The sequence below is a fragment of the Salvelinus alpinus genome, chromosome 6 (assembly GCF_045679555.1).
Source record: "Salvelinus alpinus chromosome 6, SLU_Salpinus.1, whole genome shotgun sequence".
Classification (NCBI taxonomy): Eukaryota; Metazoa; Chordata; class Actinopteri; order Salmoniformes; family Salmonidae; genus Salvelinus; species Salvelinus alpinus.
Genome location: NC_092091.1, coordinates 51030453 through 51056332, shown reverse-complemented (window position 1 = coordinate 51056332; position 25880 = coordinate 51030453). Strand labels below are relative to the sequence as shown.

Here is a 25880-nt window from a genome sequence, read left to right as displayed (position 1 = left end):
AGGCCACTGTTCTTGGGGACCTTCAATGCTGCAGACATTTTTTGGTACCCTTCTCCAGATCTGTGCCTCGCCACAATCCTGTCTCGGAGCTCTACGGTCAATTCCTTCAACCTCATGGCTTGGTTTTTGCTCTGACATGCACTGTCAACTGTGGGACCTTATTTAGACAGGTTTGTGCCTTTCCAAATCAATTGAGTTTACCACACCAATAAAGTTGTAGGTACATCTCAAGGATGATCAATGGAAATAGGATGCACCTGAGCTCAATTTCAAGTCTCATAGTAAAAGGTCTAAATAAGGTATTTGTGATCATTTTTTTTATACATGTGCAAACATTTTGAGAAATCTGTTTGAATACTTTCCAAATGCACTGTATACCCTCTAATATATCAATGGCAAGCTTACATTCACAGCTAGCCATTCGACATTGCTGGAATGTTCAAGTCAACAGAACCTTGACCTTTGACCTCTAGCGTACATAAAGAATTGCCTGTATAAATCGCTTAAAAAAAGGAAACCCCGATACGTTAATCTTTGTTTGACAAGTGGTTCTGAAAGGTCATGAAAGTAACTTTCAAATTATATATAATATAACCAACTTTGCAAGCACCAGCTACAACTAGTGTTTAAAAATAGACCATATGGTACTATTAACATTGGAATGCTTGAAGCTTAGCCACAGAATTCTATGTAGTGGGGCAGATATGTTTTTGGATTGTACCACATTTCACACACACAGCTAGAACAAGGTTTTAAAAAGATTTATAGATACAGGGCCATCACATGATTCACGTACAGTTGAAGTCGGAAGTTTACATACACTTAGGTTGGAGTCATTAAAACTTGTTTTCAACCACTCCACAAATTTCTTGTTAACAAACTATAGTTTGGCAAGTCGGTTAGGACATCTACTTTGTGCATGACACAAGTAATTTTACAAACAATTATTTACAGACAGATTATTTCACTTAATCACAATTCCAGTGGGTCAGAAGTTTACAGACACAAATTCCAGAAAATTATGGCATTGCTTTAGAAGCTTCTGATAGGCTAATTGACATAATTTGTCAATTGGAGGTGTAACGGTGGATGTATTTCAAGGCCTACCTTCAAACTCAGTGCCTCTTTGCTTGGCATCATGGGAAAATCAAAAGAACTCAGCCATGACCTCAGAGAAAAAATTGTAGACCTCCACAAGTCTGGTTCATCCTTGGAAGCAATTTCCAAATGCCTGAAGGTACCACGTTCATCTGTACAAACAATAGTACGCAAGCATAAACACCATGTGACCACGCAGCCATCATACCGCTCAGGAAGGAGACGCGTTCGGTCTCCTAGAGATGAAAGTACTTTGGTGCGAAAAGTGCAAATCAATCCCAGAACAACAGCAAAGGACCTTGTGAAGATGCTGGAGGAAACAGGTACAAAAGTATCTATATCCAAAGTAAAACGAGTCCTATATTGACATAACCTGAAAGGCCGCTCAGCAAGGAAGAAGCCACTGCTCCAAAACCACCATTAAAAAGCCAGACTACGGTTTGCAACTGCACATGGGGACAAAGATCGTACTTTTTGGAGAAATGTCCTCTGGTCTGATGAAACAAAAATAGAACTGTTCGGCCATAATGACCATCGTTATGTTTGGAGGAAAAAGGGGGAGCCTTGCAAGCTGAAGAACACCATCCCAACCGTGAAGCACGGGGGTGGCAGCATCATGTTGTGGGGGTGCTTTGCTGCAGGAAGGACTAGTGCACTTCACAAACTAGATGGCTTCATGAGGGAGAAAAATTATGTGGATATATTGAAGCAATATCTCAAGACATCAGTCAGGAAGTTAAAGCTTGGACGCAAATGGGTCTTCCAATTGGACAATTACCCCAAGCATTCTTCCAAAGTTGTGGCAAAATGGCTTAAGGACAACAAAGTCAAGCTATTGGAGTGGCCATCACAAAGCCCTGACCTCAATCCCATAGAAAATTTGTGGGCAGAACTGAAAAAGCCGTTGCGAGCAACGAGGCCTACAAACCTGACTCAGTTACACCAGCTCTGTCAGGAGGAATGGGCCAAAATTCACCCAACTTATTGTGGGAAGCTTGTGGAAGGCTACCCGAAACGTTTGACCCAAGTTAAACAATTTAAAGTCAATGCTACCAAATACTATGTAAACTTCTGACCCACTGAGAAAGTGATGAAAGAAATAAAAGCTGAAATAAATCATTCTCTCTACTATTATTCTGACATTTAACATTCTTAAAATAAAATGGTGATCCTTTACTGACCTAAGACAATGGATTTTTACTAGGATTAAATGTTAGGAATTGTGAAAAACGGAGTTTAAATGTATTTGGCTAAGGTGTATGTATGTCAACTCCCGACTTCAACTGTATTAAGCCTCACCTAAGCCTTTTTTCAATATGGCCACCAAACAACTTTTGGGCTCCTGAGTGGCGCAGCGGTCTAAGGCACTGCATCCCAGTGCTAGTGGCGTCACTACAGAACCTGGTTCGATCCCGGGCTGTATCATAGGTGCGTCCCGTAGGTGCGGCGTACAATTGGCCCAGCGTCGTCCTGGTTAGGGTTGTGACGGCGTAGGCTGTCATTGTAAATGAGAATTTGTTCTTAAATGACTTGCCTAGTTAAATAAAACTAAAAAAAGCATTTATTTTTTTTAACTCTTAGGGTCTTAGATAAATTATACATTACCATACCTGTATGAAATATAATTTTTGTATACCCAATAATATCTTAAAATCTTCATAGTGATGTAGAATACACAACCAAATGAGCCAGCTGTGCAGATATAAAGATTAGTCACAGATTTGTAAGAATGTGCCCAAAAAGCTGTCTGAATCACTGATTTCTGCAGGTGGCAATAAATAATTGCAATATTTAATCTCCAAACAAGTCAAATGGATATGTACAAGTGAATAGTCATGGATGTGAGCTGACTAAATTATATACGTTATCCGATTAACGGTTACTGGTTGCTCAGCTCGGATAAGATCTCTTTGTACAAAACCATCTAAAAACAAATGCGGAGGCTTTGGTCCCCGGTGGGGAAAGGAAAAGAAAGGGAGATAAGTCGCTCTTATCCAGAGTGTCTGTCTTATGACTAAAATGTAAATGTTAAATGAGATGAGGAGGAGAATGAGGCGGCGGGGTGGACGAGAAGCAGAAGGAGAGGAAGGGATCTTTATTGTAAAAGCGCCAGATCCATGGCCTCCTAAGCGAGGATCAAGGGCATGGAACCACTGTCACATCTCATCAACACTCTACAAAAGATGAAGTTCTACTTTCATCGTATTTTTTTTCATGCTTCTCTTTCTTCTCTATAGCTAGAAGGCAGTCATGTTCCATATGTTGAGCAATATTAGAAAGGGGGGGGGGGGGGTAATGTAAAGCTTTATGTGGTGCAGCCACACTCTGCTCATGGTGGGAAGTCTGTTGCTTAAGCACCAGCTATATTTGGAGGATGATGGAGGCAACAGGGGAAAGAGCCTCAGATCCACAAAGTCCCTTCCACCAGGTGGCTGATGAGATATGTTGGCACGACTGCCATATTGCATCTCCATCCCAAAGCCCTTGCTTGGAAGTGTACTTCGCCAGACTGCCAAGAACCTTGCCCTCATCCAGGCCAAGGTAGCGAGACCTGGTAGTGATAACACTATAGGCCTTGTTGATCTCTGCACCAGACAGGATGCTCTTGCCAACATACTTGATGTCCAACATGTATACTGCGGCATGTATGGGCTTCAGGCAGAAGTCTTCACACTTTTTGATGTATTTCAGATCTGCAGTTTCCTCTGATTGGAGCAACAGTGAAGTGGGCTGGGCAGTACAGATTTCTTCTCTTACATCTGCAACCAGAGTCTGAACATCAGACAGGATGGCATGGTCTCCCTCAATCCGTGCAATGGCTACTGCTATAGGTTTCAGGAGTTTCAGGCTGCTTACCACTCTCTCCCAAAATACATCATCCAGGAGGATCCTCTTGATGGGGCTGTCCATATCGGCAGACTGTGATATGGCCATTTCTTGGAGACTCCTATCACTCCAGGAGACTGTCAAACATGATGACAGGAGGACCATGAGCTGTTGCTATCGATAAGGTGTCTGATTCATCATTTTCACCTCGAATAGAAGTAGATGGACTTTTGTCAGAGGTTACTTGTTGTGAGCGCTGAGGGAACTTTATGCACTTGGCCAGATGATTCTGCATCTTTGTTGCATTCTTCACATATGATTTGGCACAGTATTTGCAAATGTACACAGCTTTTCCTTCTACATTAGCTGCAGTGAAATGTCCCCACACATCAGATAGTGCCTGTGGCACAATTAGAAAACATTTTGTAAAAAAAAAAAAACTAATACAATTCAAAGTACAAATAAATAGTTAAGCAGTTAGATTAAACAACTCCTTTGTAAGATAAATGTTTTAAAATGAAACATGTACGGAAACAGGTGAATTAACACTCCTCAGTTAGCAGGCTCAAGCAAGCTAAAACCCACATGGTAGCAAAAACTAACTAGCAGAAATTGTTAACAAGTTAGAAATGATTTAAACACACTGTTGTAGGCTACTATTTACTAGTTAACAAAAAATCATGTCATATAAAATATATTCACTCCACCCAGTATTGTAATCAAAACTTACCAGAAAGCATGTAGTCCTTGGCTCAGACAGTATAGTAGTGTGGGCTCAATAGGATCTCATTAGTGTGCAAGATCTTGAGAATCAGCTATACATGTGATGCAAGAATGCACTGTGCATGCAGAGGTTTGCCACAATACCTAGAATTGCCTGCCTTATGTGTATCCCACAAAAAAGGTTCACTGTTATAAGCTAACTTTTTTGATGAATTTAAGCAAAATTCCCCAAATTCCAGGGCTTAACTTCCCATGGAAAATTTCTGGAAAAATTACGGAAATTTACCAGAAAGTTTCTGACCCTTTGCAACCCTAGCTACTACTACCAGGTGCTTCTGCTGCCCTCACAGGTACACACTTGCTTCCAGTTAAGAAGTGTGCATGTGTGTGATTGTGTGTGTGTTGTGTGTGCATACCCGCATGCACTTGCATGTGTGCGTTTGTTGAGCCACAAGTGGGAAGTCTAGTGTTAATGCTGATGAGCATACTCATCACAGAGCAACCAATGGGTTGGTTCGGCGGCTAGTCAGTCCACTCAGCCTGCATGCCTGGCAGCTTTTATGAATAGGGCATGCCCAAAACCCCTACCTGGCTGCGTCACCACCCAAACACACAGCACAGGGAATCCTCTTCCCCTAGCTGGGGCGGCAAGTAGCCTAGTGGTTAGAACGTTGGGCCAGTAATCGAAAAGTTGCTGGATCGAATCCCCGAGCTGACAAGGTAAAAATGTCATTCTGCCCCTTAACAAGGCAGTTGGCCTACCTGGGAACAGTGGGTTGTCATTGTAAATAAGAATTTGTTTTTAACTGACTTGCCTAGTTAAATAAAGGTTACATGAAAAAAATTGAAAGCTGCAACCGGAGTGTCTGTCTGTGTGTGTGTGAGTGAGAGGGAGAGAGTGTGACAAAGCACTCAGGTAAGAGTAGGAGCACAATGCGAGAGTGCTATACTCAGACACACACACACACACACACACACACACACACACACACACACACACACACACACACACACACACACACACAGTTCCCTTTGCAGTGAGGCTGACTGAATTTCCATTCCAGTGTTCATAGTACACCATAAAACATTAGAACATTCCATATACACCAACAAGAGATAGAGATCAATGGTGCTGCTGAGAAGGGAAATAAAACCTCTCACTCCCCCCCTCTCGTGAAAAAGGAAGCTTGACTGTTGAACGTGCTGTGAATCACAACAGATACGGTTGTTACTGTAATGAATGCTAATATACTGGTTTTACTATAATGAATGCTACAGAGCATACAGATGAATATGCGTCCCAAATGGCACCCTATTCCCTTTATAGTGCACTACTTTTGATCAAGGCCCATAGTAGTGCACTATATAGGAAATTGGGTGCCATTTGGGATGCAAGCAGTGTCTACAGTAGATACATGTATTGGATACATGTATCCAACACTCAGACATAATTTACAAATCAAGCATGTGTTTCGTGAGTCCACCAGATCAGAAGCAGTAGGATGACCAGGGATGTTCTCCTGATAAGTGTGTGAATTGGACCATTCCTGTCCTGCTAAGCCTCCAAAATGTAACGAGTATTTTTTGGGTGTCAGGGAAAATGTACGTAGTAAAAAGTACATATCTTTCTTTCGGAATGGAGTGAAGTAAAAGTAGTCAAAAATATAAATTGTGAAGTAAAGTACAGATACCCCAAAAAACTACTTAAGTAGTACTTTAAAGTATTTTTACTTGAGTAGTTTACAGCACTGATCTTTATCAATCAATCCAACTTTATTATAAAGCTGAGACATTACTAGGGGCATTTACGAAAGGTAAAAAAGCGTCACTGGTCGCATTGGTTATTGTTTTTGTAATTTTTATGAAAAAGAGACGAGCATCCAGCGACATTATAAAAAAAGATTGTAGTAAATACGCTGCTGTTCTATTGTTTGTTTTTTTTACCTTAAATTTAACTAGGCAAGTCAGTTAAGAACAAATTCTAATTTATAATGACGGCCTACCCCGGCCAAATCCTAACAACGCTTGGCCACGTGTGCGCCGCCCTATGGGACTCCCAATCACGGCCGGTTGTGATACAGCCTGGAATCGAAACAGAGCCTGTAGTGACGCTTCTAGCACTGAGATGCAGTGCCTTAGAATGCTGCGCCACTCGGGAGCTGTTCTATTGTGCGTGCAATGATGTACAACAGTGTTGTTTAGCTTAAAGTAATATCTTTGTTGTAGTAATGTCGCAAACCGAAGTGGCAGTTTCACCCCAACGGATTCCGACTTCAGGAAAGGCATTGACAATTTTGTATGTGTTGGGGGGTTCTGCATGTCATTAAAATTGTGAAATACACGTCAACAAATGGACATCAATGGCCGATTCCCTAACTTGAAGCTGAAGTTTATCATGTGTGATGGGTATGAAACTGAGGCTTTCAGGGAATAGAAGCCAGACCGGTTGGCTGGTGCTAGGCAGACCAGGCCTAGCACCAGCCAATGGGCTCAGACTTGATATACTGTACATGCTGGTTTCTGACTTGATATAGTGTGTGGGTGTGAATTCTTGTTTGCCATGCATCCATCAGTCTGTCTGACAAGTCGACAGAGCCTTGAAGTCTGACACGTGAGGCTAACATTTGCTGGACTTTATGGCTCCGTAAAGGGATAGTTCACTACAGAATCAAAGATCTTTCAGACTTTTTAGGATCTCAAACGTCGAGATGAGTTCCACACCATCTGTTGTGTATATCCAGCTATAATCCTCAATCCCAAATAAAATGGGAAAGATAGGCACCATTTAATTTTTTATATTTCTTCGACGTCTGGATGAGAAGCGTGCCCAAAGTAATGTATATGCATATAATTGGTAGATTTGGATAGAAAACACTCTAAAGTTTCCAAAACTGTTAAAATAATGTCTGTGAGTATAACATAACTGATGTGGCAGGCGAAAACCTGAGGAAAATCCATCCAAGAAGTGGGATTTTTTTGATGTGGGTATTTTCAATTGAATGCCTATAGAGTATCTAATGGGTTAGGACCCAGATTGCAGTTCCTATGGCTTCCACTAGATGTCAACAGTCTTTAGACATTGTTTCAGGTTTGTTTTCTGAAAAATGAAGGAGACCTTTCTCTTAGTGGACTGTAGAATCATGCAGTGCTGGTTTGTGCGCATGACCGAGTGCGCGCCCTTCGTTGTTTTTCCTTTCTATTGAATACGCTATTGTCCGGTTCAAATATTATCGATTATTTAGACAATTGACAACCTGAGGATTAATTATTAACATCGTTTGACATGTTTCTACGAACTTTACCGGTACTATTAGGATGTATTCGTCTGCATGTTTTGACCGCCTTTGAGCCAGTGGATTACTGAACAAAACGCGCCAACAAAACTGAGCTTTTGGGATATAAGGAGGGACTTTATCGAACAAAACCAACATTTATTGTGTAGCTGGGACTCTTGTGACTGCAACCATATGAAGATCGTCAAAGGTAAGTGATTAATTTTAAATCGCTATTTCTGACTTCTGTAATTCCTGTACTTGGTTGTAAAATGTTTGTATGCTTTTGTAAGCGGGGCGCTGTCCTCAGATAATCACATGGTATGCTTTCGCCGTAAAGCCTTTTTGAAATCTGACAAAGCGGCTGGATTAACAAGAAGTTCATCTTTAAGCCGATGTATAACACTTGTATTTTTTATGAATGTTTATAATGACTATTTATGTATTTCGAATTTGGCGCTCTGCAATTTCACTGGATGTTGTCGAGATGGGTCGCTAGCGGAACGCCTGCGCCAGGAAGGTTAACCAGGTAGGCCAGTTGAGAACACGTTCTCATTTACACCAAGATAAAGCATAGCAGTGTGACAAAAACAACAACACAGAGTTACACATGGGATAAGCAAATGTACAGTCAATAACACAATAGAAAAATCTATGTACAGTGTGTGCAAATGTAGTAAGATTAGGGAGGTAAGGCAATAAATAGGTCATAGTGGCGAAATAATTACAATTTAGTATTAACACTGGAGTGATAGATGTGCAGATGCTGATGTGTAAGTAGAGATACTGGGGTGCAAAACAGCAACAACAAAAAAATAACAATATGGGGATGAGGTAGTTGGGTGTGCGATTTACAGATGGGCTGTGTACAGGTATAGTGATCGGTACGCTGCTCTGACAGCTGATGCTTAAAATTAGTGAGGGAGATATAAGTCTCCAGCTTCAGTGATTATTGCAATTTGTTCCAGTCATTGGCAGCAGAGAACAGGAAGGAAAGGCGGCCAAATGAGGTGTTGGCTTTGGGGATGACCAGTGAAATATACCTGCTGCAGGACGTACTATGGGTGGGTGCTGCTTATGGTGACCAGTGAGCTGAGATAAGGCGGGGCTTTACCTTTACCTAGACTTACAGATGACCTGGAGCCAGTGGGTTTGGCGACGAATACGTAGCGAGGGCCAGCCAACGAGAGCATACAGGTCGCAGTGGTGGGAAATTATGACATAAGATATACAGCCTCATCTACACAACAGATGGCATGGGTCATGCCATGAACTCATCTCGAACATTTCACCCGTTTCAGGGCCTCAGCAACAACGTCAACAAAAAACATTCATTTTGGCGTGAACTGTTCCTTGAAAATCAGGAATCTGACTGACTACAGGCCAAATGTTGTAATGGAGCATGAAGGTTTACATTAACTATACTGTAGGTCTATCTGTGGAACAATCCAGTGCTCGTGACCGCGGCCACGACCAGGGCTAGACCAGTCAGTATTATTCCAGAGCAGTGGTGTGGTGGGCGGAATGTTCCGCAGGGTTCCGGAGTGTTTGGCCTGGAACTCCCCAGCATCAGCAGCAGTAGAGCAGTAGGCCCTAGGTTGGATTTATGAAGTGTTGAGAATGTTAAGCTCTCAAACCCCGATGCAGGCCTGGCCATCTGGGAGCAGTCTACACCTCGCTGGTGCCTCCATGATGCCTCGCCCTCCATCACTCCCTCCATCCTCCCAAAAAACACTCAGTGTATCTAATGTACAGGGACGGAGCCTGGGTCGGGTAGGAGACGGGATGTTAAGGAGTTGAAGACCATGCCCTCTTTTCACGAGCCACAAGGCCCCCCACAACAATCTCCATCTGGCCCAGGCAGGCTGTCACATTCCTTCCCCAGAACACCCGACCCAACTCTACCCAATAGAGACTGGGCTGTTATATTCGGTACTTGTCAAATATGTCTCAAGCGATTGAGAGGATCAAGTCTATCAGCACAGCCCATTTAGAGCGCGAAGAGCAAAGCTTGATCCACTTACTCATTCATTGCCAGAGCTGTATGGGCTGCATTTTCTCCCCAGTCCCCATGCATGTTGCACAGAAGTTGACACACTTGAATAATGCAACACGGCATGTAGAAATGTAGAAACGGTTCATTACTGTTTTCACAAAACAATGTCCATACAGGCTAGAACACATTACAATGCAGGAAGATTGCGGTAGTTAATTGTAGGCCAACTTTTTTCCTTCTCTTTAAAAGTTCCAATAAAATAAGTCCTAAATGGAAGGGATTGTTTGTCATCTGTAGCCCCTTGAAATCAGCTAAAACAAGCTCAATAAAAAAAAGAATGCATGCTGCTGCTATTGAATAATATGAACTGTAAAGACACGACAGCAATGACCTGTACTGTAAAGTATTGTGAATAGACCTAGGCTACCTTTTGATTTACTCTGTTTATCAACAGAAACTTACCATTCAAATAAATGATTAGCATTATGCTGTTTTGTAGTTAGATTGGTAAAACTAAAAGTAACATTTATTGTATAATTGATTCAATTAATGCATACATGGCTGTCTCAATAATTGACAGAAACATTTTCAAATGGAATGAAAGAGCAGTAGCTGAGTTTGTCTGGATCAAGTGCCATTCTGTGACTTTGGCTAATGAACCTTCTTTTTTTAATGTGGTATCATTTTGGTATTGAATAGTGCGATACTAAACCTGGTGTCGGTATCCAAGTCAAAATTGTGGTATCGTGACAACACTAGTTGTAGGGCTATAGGCAAGCGTCATTGGTTCTCCAGCCGACCTGCTTGTCGTCTCTGACTGGTAACATATTGATCTGTATGATGAAAGCATCTACCTTTAACACAGTTTGCACTCTGTAGTCTGGACACACGCTGAGCTTCAGCAGGCACGGACACACACACAGACACAGAGACAGACACAGACACTTTGACGATACCAGTATCACAAAAAATAAATCCATGCCAAAAAATGTAAACACGAAGCAGACCAAACTCTTTGGTCCTTCAAAAGCCTGCTGCCTGTAAAATAAATACATGTGACTCTGGATGACAACATGTTTGTTTCCAACATTAGGGATGTTTTCAAAAAAAAGTTACATCCGCTTTGTGTTATGTTTCCTTGCCATGATACTAACAGGTATCATAATACTGGTATAGTCCCGGCCCTAACACATGCACACAGACAGACGGACACAAACGCGCAAACAGATGCGAGCACACACAGACACACGCATGCTAGCACGCACACAAACACATAGCTTTCCACAAAGCTGAACTCTCCATGGCAGGAGCCTCTCTGATTGGTCGGCCTGGGGTTCTGGTTTCTGATCCTTGTCTTAGACTATGACGCACAACAGTCAAACATCAACTCCGAGGTGTGTCCACACCAAATGTGCCAGATTGGTATCAGCAGTGGGATATAGCCATAGCCCCACAGACAAACAATCCGGAGTGCACTAGCACAGTCATGTTAAAAGGCATACAGAAAAGGGCTCGAACAAAGGACCAGGTCGAGTATTCATAAAGAGTGCTGATCTAGGATCAGTTTAACCTTTTAGAGATCATAATGAATAGGATTATATGGAAAAGGAGGATCTGATCCTCCATCAGCACTCCTACTAAGAGATGCTTTTTGAACATGGGCCCTGTTCAGTTGGATTAGTCACTTCGATCTCGGACAGTCTAGCTCCCTCCTCCACTTTGATTCTCTCTCCCAGAAACCCTCACGCCACCTGGCGGGTCAAGGAGGATTAGCCCATCAAAGGGTCAGAGGTACACGGAGCTTCCAGTGGATTAGCGGCACAGCCAGACAACACACAAGAGGCAGTGGACTGATTTACTCAGGTTACTCATGTTGGGAAATAAGTTAGTCGACCGCATTTTGAGAAACTCCTTGACTCAAGAGCACCCTAACTCTATACCATAAGCCTTGAGATAACCTTGCCCTTACTCCTCAAATTCCATGTGCAGATACGAATATAAAAGAGCTGAAGCTCCCATTCTTACTAGTCCTGTTGTTTCACCTACTGCATCATAAGGCAGAGAGAAAGGGCCAAGTGGGAAGGAACCAGAGAACTCACCTGTGGATTGTTCTGATCACCCTCGCTCTGCTGGGTCTTACTGTTCTTCTTACAGCCCTTTCCTCATGGCGAGCTATTATTGACCGATGATGCAACCCAGGTTCCCTTATTAGTCCATCTCAGCCCCCAATGCAGCGCGCTACTCTTAAGTTCCCCAAACCATTCAGGCCTGCCACTGTGCTGTTTAATGTAAGTGACTGACCCCCAAGCATGCAGCTTTCTGGTTTTGACTGCCTCCCAGGCGTGCCATTTTCCTGGGTCTGAAGATGTGATGCTGCCACACAGGCAAACTGTTTTCAGGCTCTCTCCGTGTTGGTTTTTGGCAGCAACCCACTAGCTCGGCTAGCCCTGGGTCTCAAAGCCTCTGAGACGTGCACCACCTCTCTGTCCTTGTCTACCTCCCGAAAAGGTGCTCTCCAGTGGATCAGTCTGCCTCACCTGTAAGACACACACAGATCAGAAGGGTTTGACATAAACACAGAGAAGCCGATTGAGTACGAAACACCTTCAAACTCACAGGGTAGACTATCAGAGGACTGGTTTCCGGAAGACAGATTAAGCCTAGCATTTATCATCCAATCCCTGTCTGCTCTAGCAGCCGCTGGTTTGAAATCCGATAAATGAATAGTTGTTGCTCAAAAGAACACACACATATTCACCCACACACTGGCCTATACGACACATTGTTGAAGTCGGAAGTTTACATACACTTAGGTTGGAGTCATTGAAACTCGTTTTTCCAACCACTCCACAAATGTCTTGTTAACAAACTATAGTTTTGGCAAGTCAGTTAGGACATCTACTTTGTGCATGACACAAGTCATTTTACCAACAATGGTTTACAGACAGATTATTTCACTGGTAATTTACTATATCACAATTCCAATTCAGAAGTTTACATACACAGTCAAGTGCCTTTAAACAAATTGGAAAATTCCAGAAAATGATGGCATTGCTTTAGAATCTTCTGATAGGCTAATTGACATAATTTGAGTCAATTGGAGGTGTACCTGTGGATGTATTTCAAGGCCTACCTTAAAAACGCAGTGCCTCATTGCTTGACATCATACCGCTCAGGAAGGAGACGCGTTCGGTCTCCTAGAGATGAAAGTACTTTGGTGCGAAAAGTGCAAATCATTCCCAGAACAACAGCAAAGGACCTTGTGAAGATGCTGGAGGAAACCAAAGTACAAAAGTATCTATATCCACAGTAAAACGAGTCCTATATTGACATAACCTGAAAGGCCGCTCAGCAAGGAAGAAGCCACTGCTCCAATACCATCATTAAAAAGCCAGACTGCGGTTTGCAACTGCACATGGGAACAAAGATTGTACTTTTTAGAGAAATGTCCTCTGGTCTGATGATTTTTTTTTTAAACTGTTTGGCCATAATGACCATCGTTATGCTTGGGTCTGGTGACGAATATGAAGCAAGGGCCAGCCAACAAGAGCATACAGGTCGCAGTGGTGGGTAGTATATGGGGCTTTGGTGACAAAACAGATGGCACTGTGATAGCAAATTGGATGCAGTCTGAGTAAATATTGCTGTTACATTGCACAACCTTCAATGTTATGTCATAATTATGTAAAATTCTGGCAGATTAGTTTGCAACGAGCCAGGCGGCCCAAACTGTTGCATATAACCTGACTCTGCGTGCAATGAACGCAAGAGAAGTGACACAATTTCTCTAGATAATATTGCCTGCTAACATGAATTTCTTTTAACTAAATATGCAGGTTTAAAAATATATACTTCTGTGTATTGATTTTAAGAAAGGCATTGATGTTTATGGTTAGGTACATTCGTGCAACGATTGTGCTTTTTTCGCAAATGGGCTTTTGTTAAATCATCCCCCATTTGGCAAAGTTGGCTGTCTTTGAAAGGAAGAAATGGTCTCCACACAGTTCGCAACGAGCCAGGCGGCCCAAACTGCTGCATATAACCTCACTCTGTTGCACAAAACGCAAGAGAAGTGACACAATTTCCCTAGTTAAAATAAATTCATGTTAGCAGGCAATATTAACTAAATATGCAGGTTTCATCTTAATTCTAGCTCAAAAAACTCCAGTAGCTTATTTTTCAAATTGCCATGTTTTGTTTCTAAATGTTTGCGCAAGAGTGAAGGTTTCATCGAGTTGTGAGATAGTACTTTTTCACATAACACACACTGTGGCTGAGGAAAGGCACTACTCCCAGTATAAGTCAACCCCAAATCAATGTGTTCATATTTGCGCCTCTTCGATGGGCCAACGTCCCTGTGCTGTTCGGTGCTTTCCTGGGTAAGGGGGCAGTAGCTCTACGGCTGTATCAGATTCACAACTGTCAGTGTCCATGCAGGCTGGGCTAACAACAAATGTAGAATTACTGATGCTAGCATTGGATGTGCTCATGGAAGCAGAACAACTTGTGTCGTTGACAGGTGCAGGTATAGTACTGCTGGTAGTAGCAGTACTACCAGTAGAGCTGGTATGTGTCTATGGACGCGGGCCTTACTTTTTAAAATCATTTTTCAATTTTCGAGCAAACGGAATGAGCAGCAGCTACATTTGGCTACATACAGACCGTTAGTGGAAATCACGCGAGAGAGTAACGGTTAATGTGATTGGATGGTAATTATTTGACTAGGCTACCTGTATTTGACATTGTGTTGTTATTTCGCTGAACACGAGATGGTTTAATTTTATTTTTGGCAGTGAAGAGGCTACTCAGACGAGAACAATACCTCACCCAAATGTAGAGCCCAGATGGAAAATATAAATGGACTGTTTGAAAATGTGAAGAAAAAAAAATGGGGGGGGGGGGGGGGATACCTGTACTAGGCTACACGCAGCATAGAAATCATTTGAATGATTATGTCTTGTTTGTTAAGCTCAGCTTCAGAAAATGTAACCAGAAAATAAAAATCAACATTAAAATGACCCAAACATGACATCAAAAATAATTTGTGTGTGTGTGCAGCCTGATGCATATGTGCATCTCAGATTTACATCACTGTGACAGCAGCAAGGCAGAGAGAGCCGAGGGCCTGTGTGGGAACAGCTTCAGGAGGAGGCCTATACTAAGTCAGCCATTTGGGACAGATGGGCCCACTAATCCTCCACAAGAGGAGAGAAGAGCCATGAAGCTACACCACTGAGCCCTCTAGCGCAGTGACAGCCAGGCTCAGTTGTACCAAGCCCTGTGGAGAACAGAGGCACATCTACAGATGCCGTATCTTAAATTTGATCATCCTGTAGTTTTGGGAATTTTCCTGACAAACAGAAAATGCAAACTTATAGTGTACTGAAGGTTAAAAAAGATGCATACAAACACACAGCTGTGATCATTCTACAGTGGTCCCTGCAGTCATTAGAAAGTCTAGTTACAATTGACACAACAGCCAGCATTTGAGCTGGCCACCTTTTTCCACAGAAACATTTTGCACAAACAGTCTTTACAACGTTATGTCCTCAATGAGAGTCAGCTTATTTTTGGATGCAATGTTCAGACATTCACAGAAGTAGCAACAGCATACCACAATTCTCATTCAAATCGGAAAATGTAGGCTACATTAGTCCTAGCGCTAACTGAGTAAAGAGTCAGCTAACACAAGCCATCGTATTTAGCCTCTCGTCTCTCTCATCCCTCTCAAAACAGTATGTTGCTAGCATGCAAAACTGTCATTAAATATCTGGGATGAAAGATGTCGAGTTCCAATTGTTGGCAAGTTTTATTCAATACTGTGTTTGTGTGGTTTTTGAAAGTAAAGAATAAAGAGGATTTATTAGTCATTATAATAAAATCAGGATATAGCAATAATACAATGAAGTAACATAATAACTGAAAAGCTCCACAAGGGTGCAGGGCAGAGCTACGCTAAACATACTAAATTGATACACAGGCCAATCCAATAGTCATGATAAGGCCAGGGCAGCTTCAAAAGGATACAACACAAGCTAATACTTATTTTACGCCATAGGGCATTGTTCTACAGAACTAATAGAAACATTTAACTACATAAGCACAATTGAGTATAATCCATTATGAAATCAGTACCTCGCGTGTCGACGGTTATAAGGGAATACATTATGCTCCATACATAAATATGGTGGGCTACAATAGAAAATTACATAACATGATATACAAACTGTATTATGATCAGCTAATAAGGCACTTTAATAAGAATGCACACACTAATTATTTGTAAGGAAAACAACAATGAAGATACATTTCCAAATAATATAAAAAATTGATAATTAACAAAAGGTACAGAAAGATCCGTGCGAAGGCCAAACTACAGAGGAAGAACTTTGAGGCTATTAAATCCTTTCAGTCTGGAAAAACCCCAGGGCTTGATGGCATACTGGTAGAGGTATATCAAGTATTTTTTTATATACTAAAAGCTCCATTGTTAGATTGTTTTAACTACTCCTATAGAAATGGTAGTCTGTCAGGTACTCAGAAGGAAGGTCTGATTTCTCTATTATTAAAACAAGACCCAGATGACAAATATAAAAGACCCGGTCTATCTAAAAAACTGGAGGCCCCTTACACTTCAATGTTGTGATCATGAAAAAGGAAACTATGACATATATTGTATATCACTATCATCCACACGCACTCTCACACATAAGGATGGCTCTGTTGCGGAAAGACTGATACATGTTTGATAGTGTCTTGATGCTGTATTGTTTGTCCTTCATGTTCTAATACTTTAATGTTACCCCTTAATTTGTGTTTTTTGTAATAAATAATTATAAATAAATAAAAAATGTAAAAGACAATGCAGGCGCCAGCCGGAAAATGCATCCGGGGGAAAAAGTTTGGCCAGGTGCTGTTCTGACTGGAGGAAACACTGGGGGAGTGCTTGAGTTCGCATCGAAGAGGGAAGTTTGTCCGGCTCATCTAGATATTCCTCACGTTACATTAGCATAGCATGCCTCAAACGTAAATTGTCCGCCACAGTGAAATGTGCTACTTCTATGTGAATTACTGAGGTGGAATGCACCTGATTTCAAACGGTTGTTCGAAAATCATATAAAAATGACAAGTTGAAACATAACCTGTAGATAATTAGCAGGCAGTGTGTCTTGGATTGAGGGCAGCGCGGGTTAACTCTCCTGTTGCGTAACAATACATTTATAGCGAATTCTGACATCACGCACATAAGAAAACTCACATGGTGAGACTGTGACGCATACAACCCATACAAAAAATGTACATGAATTATAATCCACAAAATAATTAAAACGTCCTCCTGCTGCAGGAGTATTTTCCTGCTGTGAAAAACTGGGTCAAATTAAGCTACGGCATATGTACACAGACTTGGCCCTATGGAGATAACAAGGTAGAGAATTGGCCCTCAGCTCCCATAGGGCTGCTAGCTGCTAGTGGTGGAGCGGCTGAACGCGTCTTTTAATGTCTTCCCCGGGCAGACAGGCCACTTTCTCATGTGGTAACCTTCTCATGACTGATGGCCCTCCCTGATAGGCCCAGCAGAGTGGAGTTTGTTAAGTCCTCCGTCCCATCACAACATGGATGTGGGGGTTTCCTGTCTGCCTGCATGCCTTGGCTTTCCCTCAAAACAATGCCAGTCCTCTGGGAGTTATTACTAATCCAGCCTTAAAGGGATAGTTCTGGATTTTGGCAATGAAGCCTTGTATATATTTCCCCAGAGTCAGATAAACTTGTGGATAAGAGGTAGTTTCACAAGGAAATGCTAATTAGCATTAACGCAATGATTGGAAGTTTATAGGAACAGCTAGCATACTAGCACTTTGGCAGAGGCTTGTGTTTGCAATCATGGCTGGAAGTCAAGGTCTAAAAATGGGGGCACTTATAAGATCCTATATTCACAATGGTAACAAATTTGAAATAGATCGATGTCTCTGTTTGGTGCACAAACAGTGGCCAAAAGTTTTGAGAATGACACAAATATAAAATTACAAAGTTTGCTGCTTCAGTGTCTTTAGATATTTTTGTTAGATGTTACTATGGAATACTGAAGTATAATTACAAGCATTTCATACGTGTCAAAGGCTTTTATTGACAATTACATGAAGTTGATGCAAAGAGTCAATATTTGCAGTGTTCACACTTCTTTTTCCAAGACCTCTGCAATCTGCCCTGGCATGCTGTCAATTAACTTCTGGGCCACATCCTGACTGATGGCAGCCCATTCTTGCATTATCAATGCTTGGAGTTTGTCAGAATTTGTGGGTTTTGTTTGTCCACCCGCCTCTTGAGGATTGACCACAAGTTCTCAGTGGGATTAAGGTCTGGGGAGTTTCCTGGCCATGGACCCAGAATATCGATGTTTTTTTCCTCGAGCCACTTAGTTATCACTTTTGCCTTATGGCAAGGTGCTCCATCATGCTGGAAAAGGCATTGCTCGTCACCAAACTGTTCCTGGGTGGTTGGGAGAAGTTGCTCTCGGAGGATGTGTTGGTACCATTCTTTATTCATGGCTGTGTTCTTAGGCAAAATTGTGAGTGAGCCCACTCCCTTGGCTGAGAAGCAACCCCACACATGAATGGTCTCGGTATGCTTTACTGTTGGCTTGACATAGGACTGATGGTAGCGCTCACCTTGTCTTCTCCGGACAAGCTTTTTCCGGATATCGGAAAGGGGATTCATCAGAGAAAATGACTTTACCCCAGTCCTCAGCAGTCCAATCCCTGTACCTTTTGCAGAATATCAGTCTGTCCCTGATGTTTTTCCTGGAGAGAAGTGGCTTCTTTGCTGCCCTTCTTGACACCAGGCCATCCTCCAAAAGTCTTTGCCTCACTGTGCGTGCAGATGCACTCACACCTCACTGCTGCCATTCCTGAGCAAGCTCTGTACTGGTGGTTCCCCGATCCCGCAGCTGAATCAACTTTAGGAGACGGTCCTGGCGCTTGCTGGACTTTCTTGGGCGCCCTGAAGCCTTCTTCACAACAATTGAACAGCTCTCCTTGAAGTACTTGATGATAAATGGTTGATTTAGGTGCAATCTTACTGGCAGCAATATCCTTGCCTGTGAAGCCCTTTTTTGTGCAAAGCAATGATGACGGCACGTGTTTCCTTGCAGGTAACCATAGTTGACAGAGGAAGAACAATAATTTCAAGCACCACCCTCCCTTTGAAGCTTCCAGTCTGTTATTCAAACTCAATCAGCATGACAGAGTGATCTCCAACCTTGTTCTCGTCAACACTCACACCTGTGTTAACGAGAGAATCACTGACATGATGTCAGCTGGTCCTTTTGTGGCAGGGCTGAAAAGCAGTGGAAATGTTTTTTGGGGATTCAGTTCATTTGCATGGCAAAGAGGGACTTTGCAATTAATTGCAATTCATCTGATCACTCTTCATAACATTCTGGAGGTTATGCAAATTGCCATCATACAAACTGAGGCAGCAGACTTTGTGAACATTTATATTTGTGACATTCTCAAAACTTTTGGCCACGACTGTATATGATGATTTAACTGTCAATCTCTCCCAAATGGATGACTATGAGAAACAAAAATAATTGTAATTTAAAAATAGATTTGAAACCAATACTATTTATAACATAGGCACAACACTATATATGAAGCCATTACCGTTTATTACACCTTGTTCCCTGTCTACAGCGGCTATACCATGCATATAAAATGAGAAGGGTGTAATTGTGGCCTGCATTCCTGCATGTGGGCAATTTATACTTATATTGGTCAATTTTTAAGCTAGGGCCTCCGGTACACAGGTGGGAGATGGGGGCACTCTAGTACAGTAGGTGGCGGAAATACACCATAACGTTGGATGCCAACTGCCGATAGACCCCACAGAAAAAGATGAAGAGGCGGAGGCGACAACGGTAGCTAGCCGGCTAGGATACCGGAAGACAGTGTCTTTCCACCTGTTGGGCACTGCTTACCCACAATTCTATTAACGACGGCGAGAACAGATGTTCGGCAGGCGGGAGCAAAAGACACTATGTTAGCTAGCTATCTAGAACTCCGTTACACAGCAGGCAGGATAGGTAGCTATCTAGGATTGTGTGCCACAATCCCACACTATTGTATAAACAAATTTTTCTCTTTCTCCTTTCATTGCTCTGCATGATGAACTGCCATGTCCGGCTGTGCGCGTCATATCGGGCTAAATCTATGTATTGGTGGTGCAGTGTTGACGATGAGCAGACAGAGTTAACCTGCTGCTTTTTAGCTTCTGACATAACTGGTGCAATGAATTCAGATTATTGGGAGATCAACCAAACTCTTTCATTTCCCAACCCATTTGCCCTTCTCTCACTCACTGCTCACTGGTTTTAAGATATCCCATTAAAAACAAACTCACTCATTTAAATAATAGGCTACTCATTCAAAGTCATATTCTTTCAATTCAGAGAGCAAATCGTTTCTTAAAGTTTTTTTACTATAAGGAGTAGGATATAACATTTTATCAGAAGATTATTTCTAATGATAGTAGGCCTATAAAGGCTACTTGGAAAAGTTTCTTAGATGTTTTATAAGCTGTACAAACTATAATCCTACCAGGTGAATTACAGCCTTACCTATTGACAGTGTCATTTCCCTTTGAACAGTAGCCTAGATATGTTTATGCAGATCTACAACAGTGGGCTGGCTATTCAGTGTTTGGGGAACTATCACATATCCAAAGGAACCAGTGGCGGTCTGTGCCGTTTAAGATGAGGGAGGAGGATTTATATTTTCATGAGCATGGCCTTATTTCTATTACTGCATATTGGATGACTGTCATTCATATTCCATTCACCCAGCTCAATGTAACATTGATAGGTATAGGCTACTGCATGATATTCAAATTTTCCCTGTACCCGTCATGAGGTCGCTACAACCTTGCCTATGAATGAAAGCTTACAATGTTAGTCAAACAGTTGCAAATGAGTTTCCATTGGACAAATTCAGGTATGTTTATCCCTGTTTCATTCCATTTTCTTCTGTTTAATTAAGGTTTTTCAACAGAATCGGTGGAATGAATACACACACCCCTGATGACACGCAAACACAGTTCACTTTCATAGCAGCCATATAAAAACAGCATGATCACTTTGCTCCTTGTATATACATATCATTCCTTCTCGCAACTATATATGCTCTCTCCTCATCTCACCTTTTCCCTTCACTTGTAGACTTTAGTGCACAACACATCAGCTGTCTGTGACCAGGCGAAAAAAACTTTCCAAGCCAAACCATAGCATGACTGCTAACTCCTACGCACAGCCTACATCGTGGTCACGTCATAGTCAACATAGCGACTAGAATTAACACTTTAGTAAACCTGCTACAATCATGAAGTAGTGTACAGTCAGAATGCAATAAATTGGCAATAAATTAATAAAACCAAAAGCTTACCTCGACTTTGAAGAGTTCTAGTGTTGGGTAAGCCAAAGTCAGCTAGCTAACATAAAATCCCTCTCTGTGTGTGCCAGGTGTTTGAGTAGGCTAAACTAGATAGCTAGCTAAATGCAGCTAAGTAAATAAATAAATACAACCAAATATAGCTCTCTCTCTGGAAGTTGTCATAAATACTGTGTAAGTCTATGGAAGGGGGTGAGAACCAAGAGCCTCCTTTTTTTGTATTGAAGGCAATGTACCCAGGGGAGGACAGAAGCTAGCTGTCCTCCGTGCTGCTGAGGCTACTATAGACCTTCATTTCAAAAGTGTGTTTTTATCAATTATTTGGTGACGTGAATATATTTGGTGTCGTTTAATCTCAAAATAACTTTTTAAATGTTCCAATATTTTTATGAAATTCTCTGAGGAGGATGGTCCTCCCCTTTATCCTCTGAGGAGCCTCCACTGAAAGGAACCATAGGCCAATCAACATGAGGCTAAATTAACTTATAAATGTAGGCTAGAGAGAGTTTTAGGCTAACCTAGGCTGTATGCTATAATTGCACTTTGCCCTATTTGTAGGCTATTGTAGGCTTCTAGTTGGGCTAATAATGGACACAAATTAATAACTGAAATGTTTTACAGCAGCCATATTCGCCTTCATGACACGTGGGAGGATGCAGCTAAATAGTGACAGATTAACTTGATCAAATCCACACTTTGAGTGTTCCATTTTGCTACACTAACATTGACTATGTTGAATTTTTTTGGGGACGGACGCACGCAAGTTCATGTAGGCTAACATTGTCCTTCTATAAGTACCTAGGGCTTTTCACGTTCACAACAACCCCAATGGCTGTTGTGAACGTGCAAAAAAATGTATGTAGTTCTGTCCTTGAGCTGTTCTTGTCTATTAATGTTCTGTATTATGTAATGTTTCATGTTTTGTGTGGACCCCAGGAAGAGTAGCTGCTGCTTTTGCACCAGCTATTGGGAATCATAATAAAACACCAACATACCAATACCAAAGCTATGGATGTCATTCCAAAGGAATTTACTTTGACCGCGCAAAGCAGAAACACATTTCACTGGGAACACATGCATTTGAAAATAACTGTATCAAAAATAAGTAGGCTACTAATGTTCTCATTGCGGCAAGATCATAATTTACTCGGACAAAACAATGTTACAGTAGCCACGCAAATTGCCTTGCCAAGTGATTAAGCCTCTTTTCACATGGCTACAAAACGAGGCCAAACTGTTGTAGCAAAGTGTTGCCTCGCATTCCCAGATCATGTCCGACTGTATAGACTGACCTTGCTGCTAAATGTGAAAATAGTAATGAATGGACACCATTCGTATGGGCTTTACTGCTCGAGTTGACAAGAGGACAGCAGAACTCACCTTGCCGCAGACGAATAAAGTAGGTGCCTTCTCCGTGGCAGTCCCGGGCCGATACAAGTGTCAAATCCAACCAGTTTCCCTGGCTACCGGTGGTAGTCGTACGTATCTCCTGGTCAGGAATTTAACGCACAACGCAGTTTAGAACTTATCAGACGGCAAACGTTACCCAACCATCTGTAAGCACGCTGCGTTGAGCAGACTATTTCAGAAACTGAGTAAATGAGCTCTTAATACTCTGGTTTTCCACTATGAACATTTTAGCACCGTTCACGTTCCGCTGCTACGGCCGGGAAACGTAACAGACAGCAATACTACATTAGGCCCCTCCCCTTTACAGTATGGGTGCGTGCAGTGTGCAGCCAAGAGAGTTTAATCAAAATGTATACTACTCTCTACAGGGCAATGTCAAAGCTGCAGTTCAACACTATAGCTCTCGCACAACCCTATAGATCAGAGTTTCCCAAACTAGGTTTTGTTTTTTTGCCCTAGCACTACACAGCTGATTAAAATAATCAAAGTTTGGTGATGAGTTGGTTATTTTAATTAGGTGTGTAGCGCTTGGGCAAAAAATGAAATGTGCACCAGGACAGAGTTTGGGAAATCCTGCTATAGAGCACAACTGCTTGTTGAATTATGTACAGTGACACTAAATTTTTAATTTTTAAAGGTCCAATGCAGCCGTTTTTATCTCAATATCAAATCATTTCTGGGTAACAATTAAGTACATTACTGTAAAAAAATATATATATTAAACTGGTCAACAAGAAACAAAAATAACTTCTTAGCAAAGAGCAGTTTTTCAATTAAGACTTTTGCTAGGACTGTCTTGCGAGTGGTCCGAGTGGGAGGGGAAAACTGAAAGTTAGCTGTTATTGGCAGAGAGATTTGGATCTCTCTTTCTTATTGGTGTATTAGCTAGTTCATTGCCTGGCGATGTCACCAGGGTGGGCCAAAACGCCATCCCACCAAAACAGGCTGCAATTTCAGGTGGTCTTTTCAAACAGCTCTTACACTAAAAGGGTATTGTCATAATTTTCACAATTGTGGAAATATATATAAAACACAGGAAATCACGTTTTTTCATTGCCTTTAAATAAACAATAGCATGACAGGGTAGGAAACAAAAAAGTTGGTCAGTGTTTCCAAAGGGACCTTTATTAGTGGGGAAGATTTTAAATGGTATAAAATCATGCCCTTACAGTGTACACCTGTCCAGATGAGCGCTTTGTCCCTAAAGGTCATGTGTAAGCTAAACTGTGCAGTGAAAGTTTGTGTTGTGGTCCACTATTTGTTTATTTGTGTCAGTAGTTTGTTTAATTTTGACAATATCCAAATGTTTGTTTAATCTCAGTTACGGATCCCGTAGTCGCCTCTTCACTGTTAACGTTAAGACTGGTGTTTTGCAGGTACTATTCAATGAAGCTGCCAGTTGAGGACTTGTGAGGCATCTGTTTCTCAAACTAGACACTCTAATGTACTTGTCTTCTTGCTCATTTGTGCACCGGGGCCTCCCACTCCTCTTTCTATTCTGGTTAGAGACAATTTTCGCTGTTCTATGAAGGGAGTAGTACACAGCGTTGTACCAGATCTTCAGTTTCTTGGCAATTTCTCACATGGAATAGCCTTCATTTCTCAGAACAAGAATAGACTGACGAGTTTCAGAAGAAAGTTATTTGTTTCTGGCCATTTTGAGCCTGTATTCAAACCCACAAATGCTGATGATTCTATCCAACGTATTATGTGACTTGGTAAGAAGAAGAAAATACTACTGAATTTATTTAGGTTTGCCATAATAAAAGTGTTGAATACTTATTGACTCAAGCTTACATTTTTTTATTAATTTGTAATAATTTCCAAAAACATAATTTATTGCAATAATACATCTGTATGTTGACACACATGGTCAATTGACAGAACATAAAAAGAGCCTTTGACAACAAGTACTGTTCACATGTAATAAATAAAGTAATAAATTAACAAATGCATCACAACAAAAGACTGGTCAAATTTGGATTAAATTACACACACATACTGTACTTACACACAGACACAAACACTCTCACTCTTACAGGCACACACAGAAGCAATGCTTATTCATCTTATTCATCCACAATCTTCAAGTTTGTATTGAGATGAACAACGATACTGATATATATTACTCAATAAAAGTCAATAGAATGATTTGAAATAATTAATGATATACTGTATTTAATATATACTATGTACAGAAAATAAATAATATAAAGGTGGAGGGAAATAAAGTTACACCCAAAACGACACTTCTCACTTCCACTACACTGTATACTGTATGTTATCATCTGAATATTCAAAATATTTTGATGACTTGCGCTTCATATGAATCTATGTGTATATATAATACATATATCATGTTTTCAAGACTGATATATCTACTGGTCTGAATAAATATAGATAGCAAGACAGATACACAGTACTGTAAATACAGAAAGCTAAAACATACATGACTAAATATACGCACAATGCACAAGACAGCACTTTGCAATCCATATTGCGTTTCATACAGATAACATATTGGAACAGTGCGATTTTCAATAGGTTTCTGTAATGTGATATGTCGATAGTGTCAGGTGGATGGATGATGACGACAGTTGCCGCTGAAACATGCGTGGGTGAGAGGGGACAACTTCTTCTCCCTCTCGGATTGGTTGGATGAGAATGGATGACGAACAGAGGACGTCCTCCTCTTCTCCTTTTGTCTCTTGGTCAGACGCTCCTTCAGCTCTAATCGAACTTGTAGCTGCGGTCATTGCGGTCGGTGCGTTCTCTGGAGAGACAGACGTGTGGAGAGATGAGAATAAAACTGATTCAGACTCCTTTAGGTGACAATGATTTACCAGTGTCCCCAGCCTTAAACACCTGACGTATCATAAACCACATCCTACTGTACTACAGCATGTACGCAACAACAAAAAAGGCAGAAAGAAATGTTGAACAGGATATGCTATAAAAGAAGAAGGGAACCATAATGGTGAACTATATCTTTATAGTAATTTTAGCACTTTAATGACCTTTCTAATATACGGTAATTGCGTAGAATGTCTATTCAAAGGAAAGCAAAGACTTCTTCATCTTGTCGGCTAGCTTTCGTCAAATCTTGCAAAAATG

General features: G+C 41.4%; 2 protein-coding genes across 6 annotated transcripts in view; both read right to left on the bottom strand.

The window, feature by feature from the left end:
• The window catches only part of LOC139578824 (thyroid hormone receptor alpha-like), a 73085-nt gene extending 50044 nt beyond the window's left edge, over nucleotides 1-23041 (bottom strand). For both annotated transcript variants that reach the window (XR_011675624.1, XM_071406879.1), the window contains exons 1-2: nucleotides 22737-23041; nucleotides 12015-12452 (exon numbers count right to left, since the gene is read on the bottom strand). The gene's annotated coding sequence lies outside the window, so the exon portion shown is untranslated. The remainder of the gene's footprint in view (nucleotides 1-12014; nucleotides 12453-22736) is intronic.
• A 1512-nt stretch (nucleotides 23042-24553) lies between these two features.
• LOC139578859 (vesicle-fusing ATPase-like) overlaps nucleotides 24554-25880 on the bottom strand; it is a 43287-nt gene continuing 41960 nt past the window's right edge. For all 4 annotated transcript variants that reach the window (XM_071406965.1, XM_071406964.1, XM_071406963.1 and 1 more), the window contains one exon: nucleotides 24554-25539. Coding sequence is in view for 2 of the 4 variants with exons in the window: in XM_071406964.1 (XP_071263065.1) it covers nucleotides 25497-25539 (43 nt within the window). In the remaining 2 variants the exon portion in view is untranslated. The remainder of the gene's footprint in view (nucleotides 25540-25880) is intronic.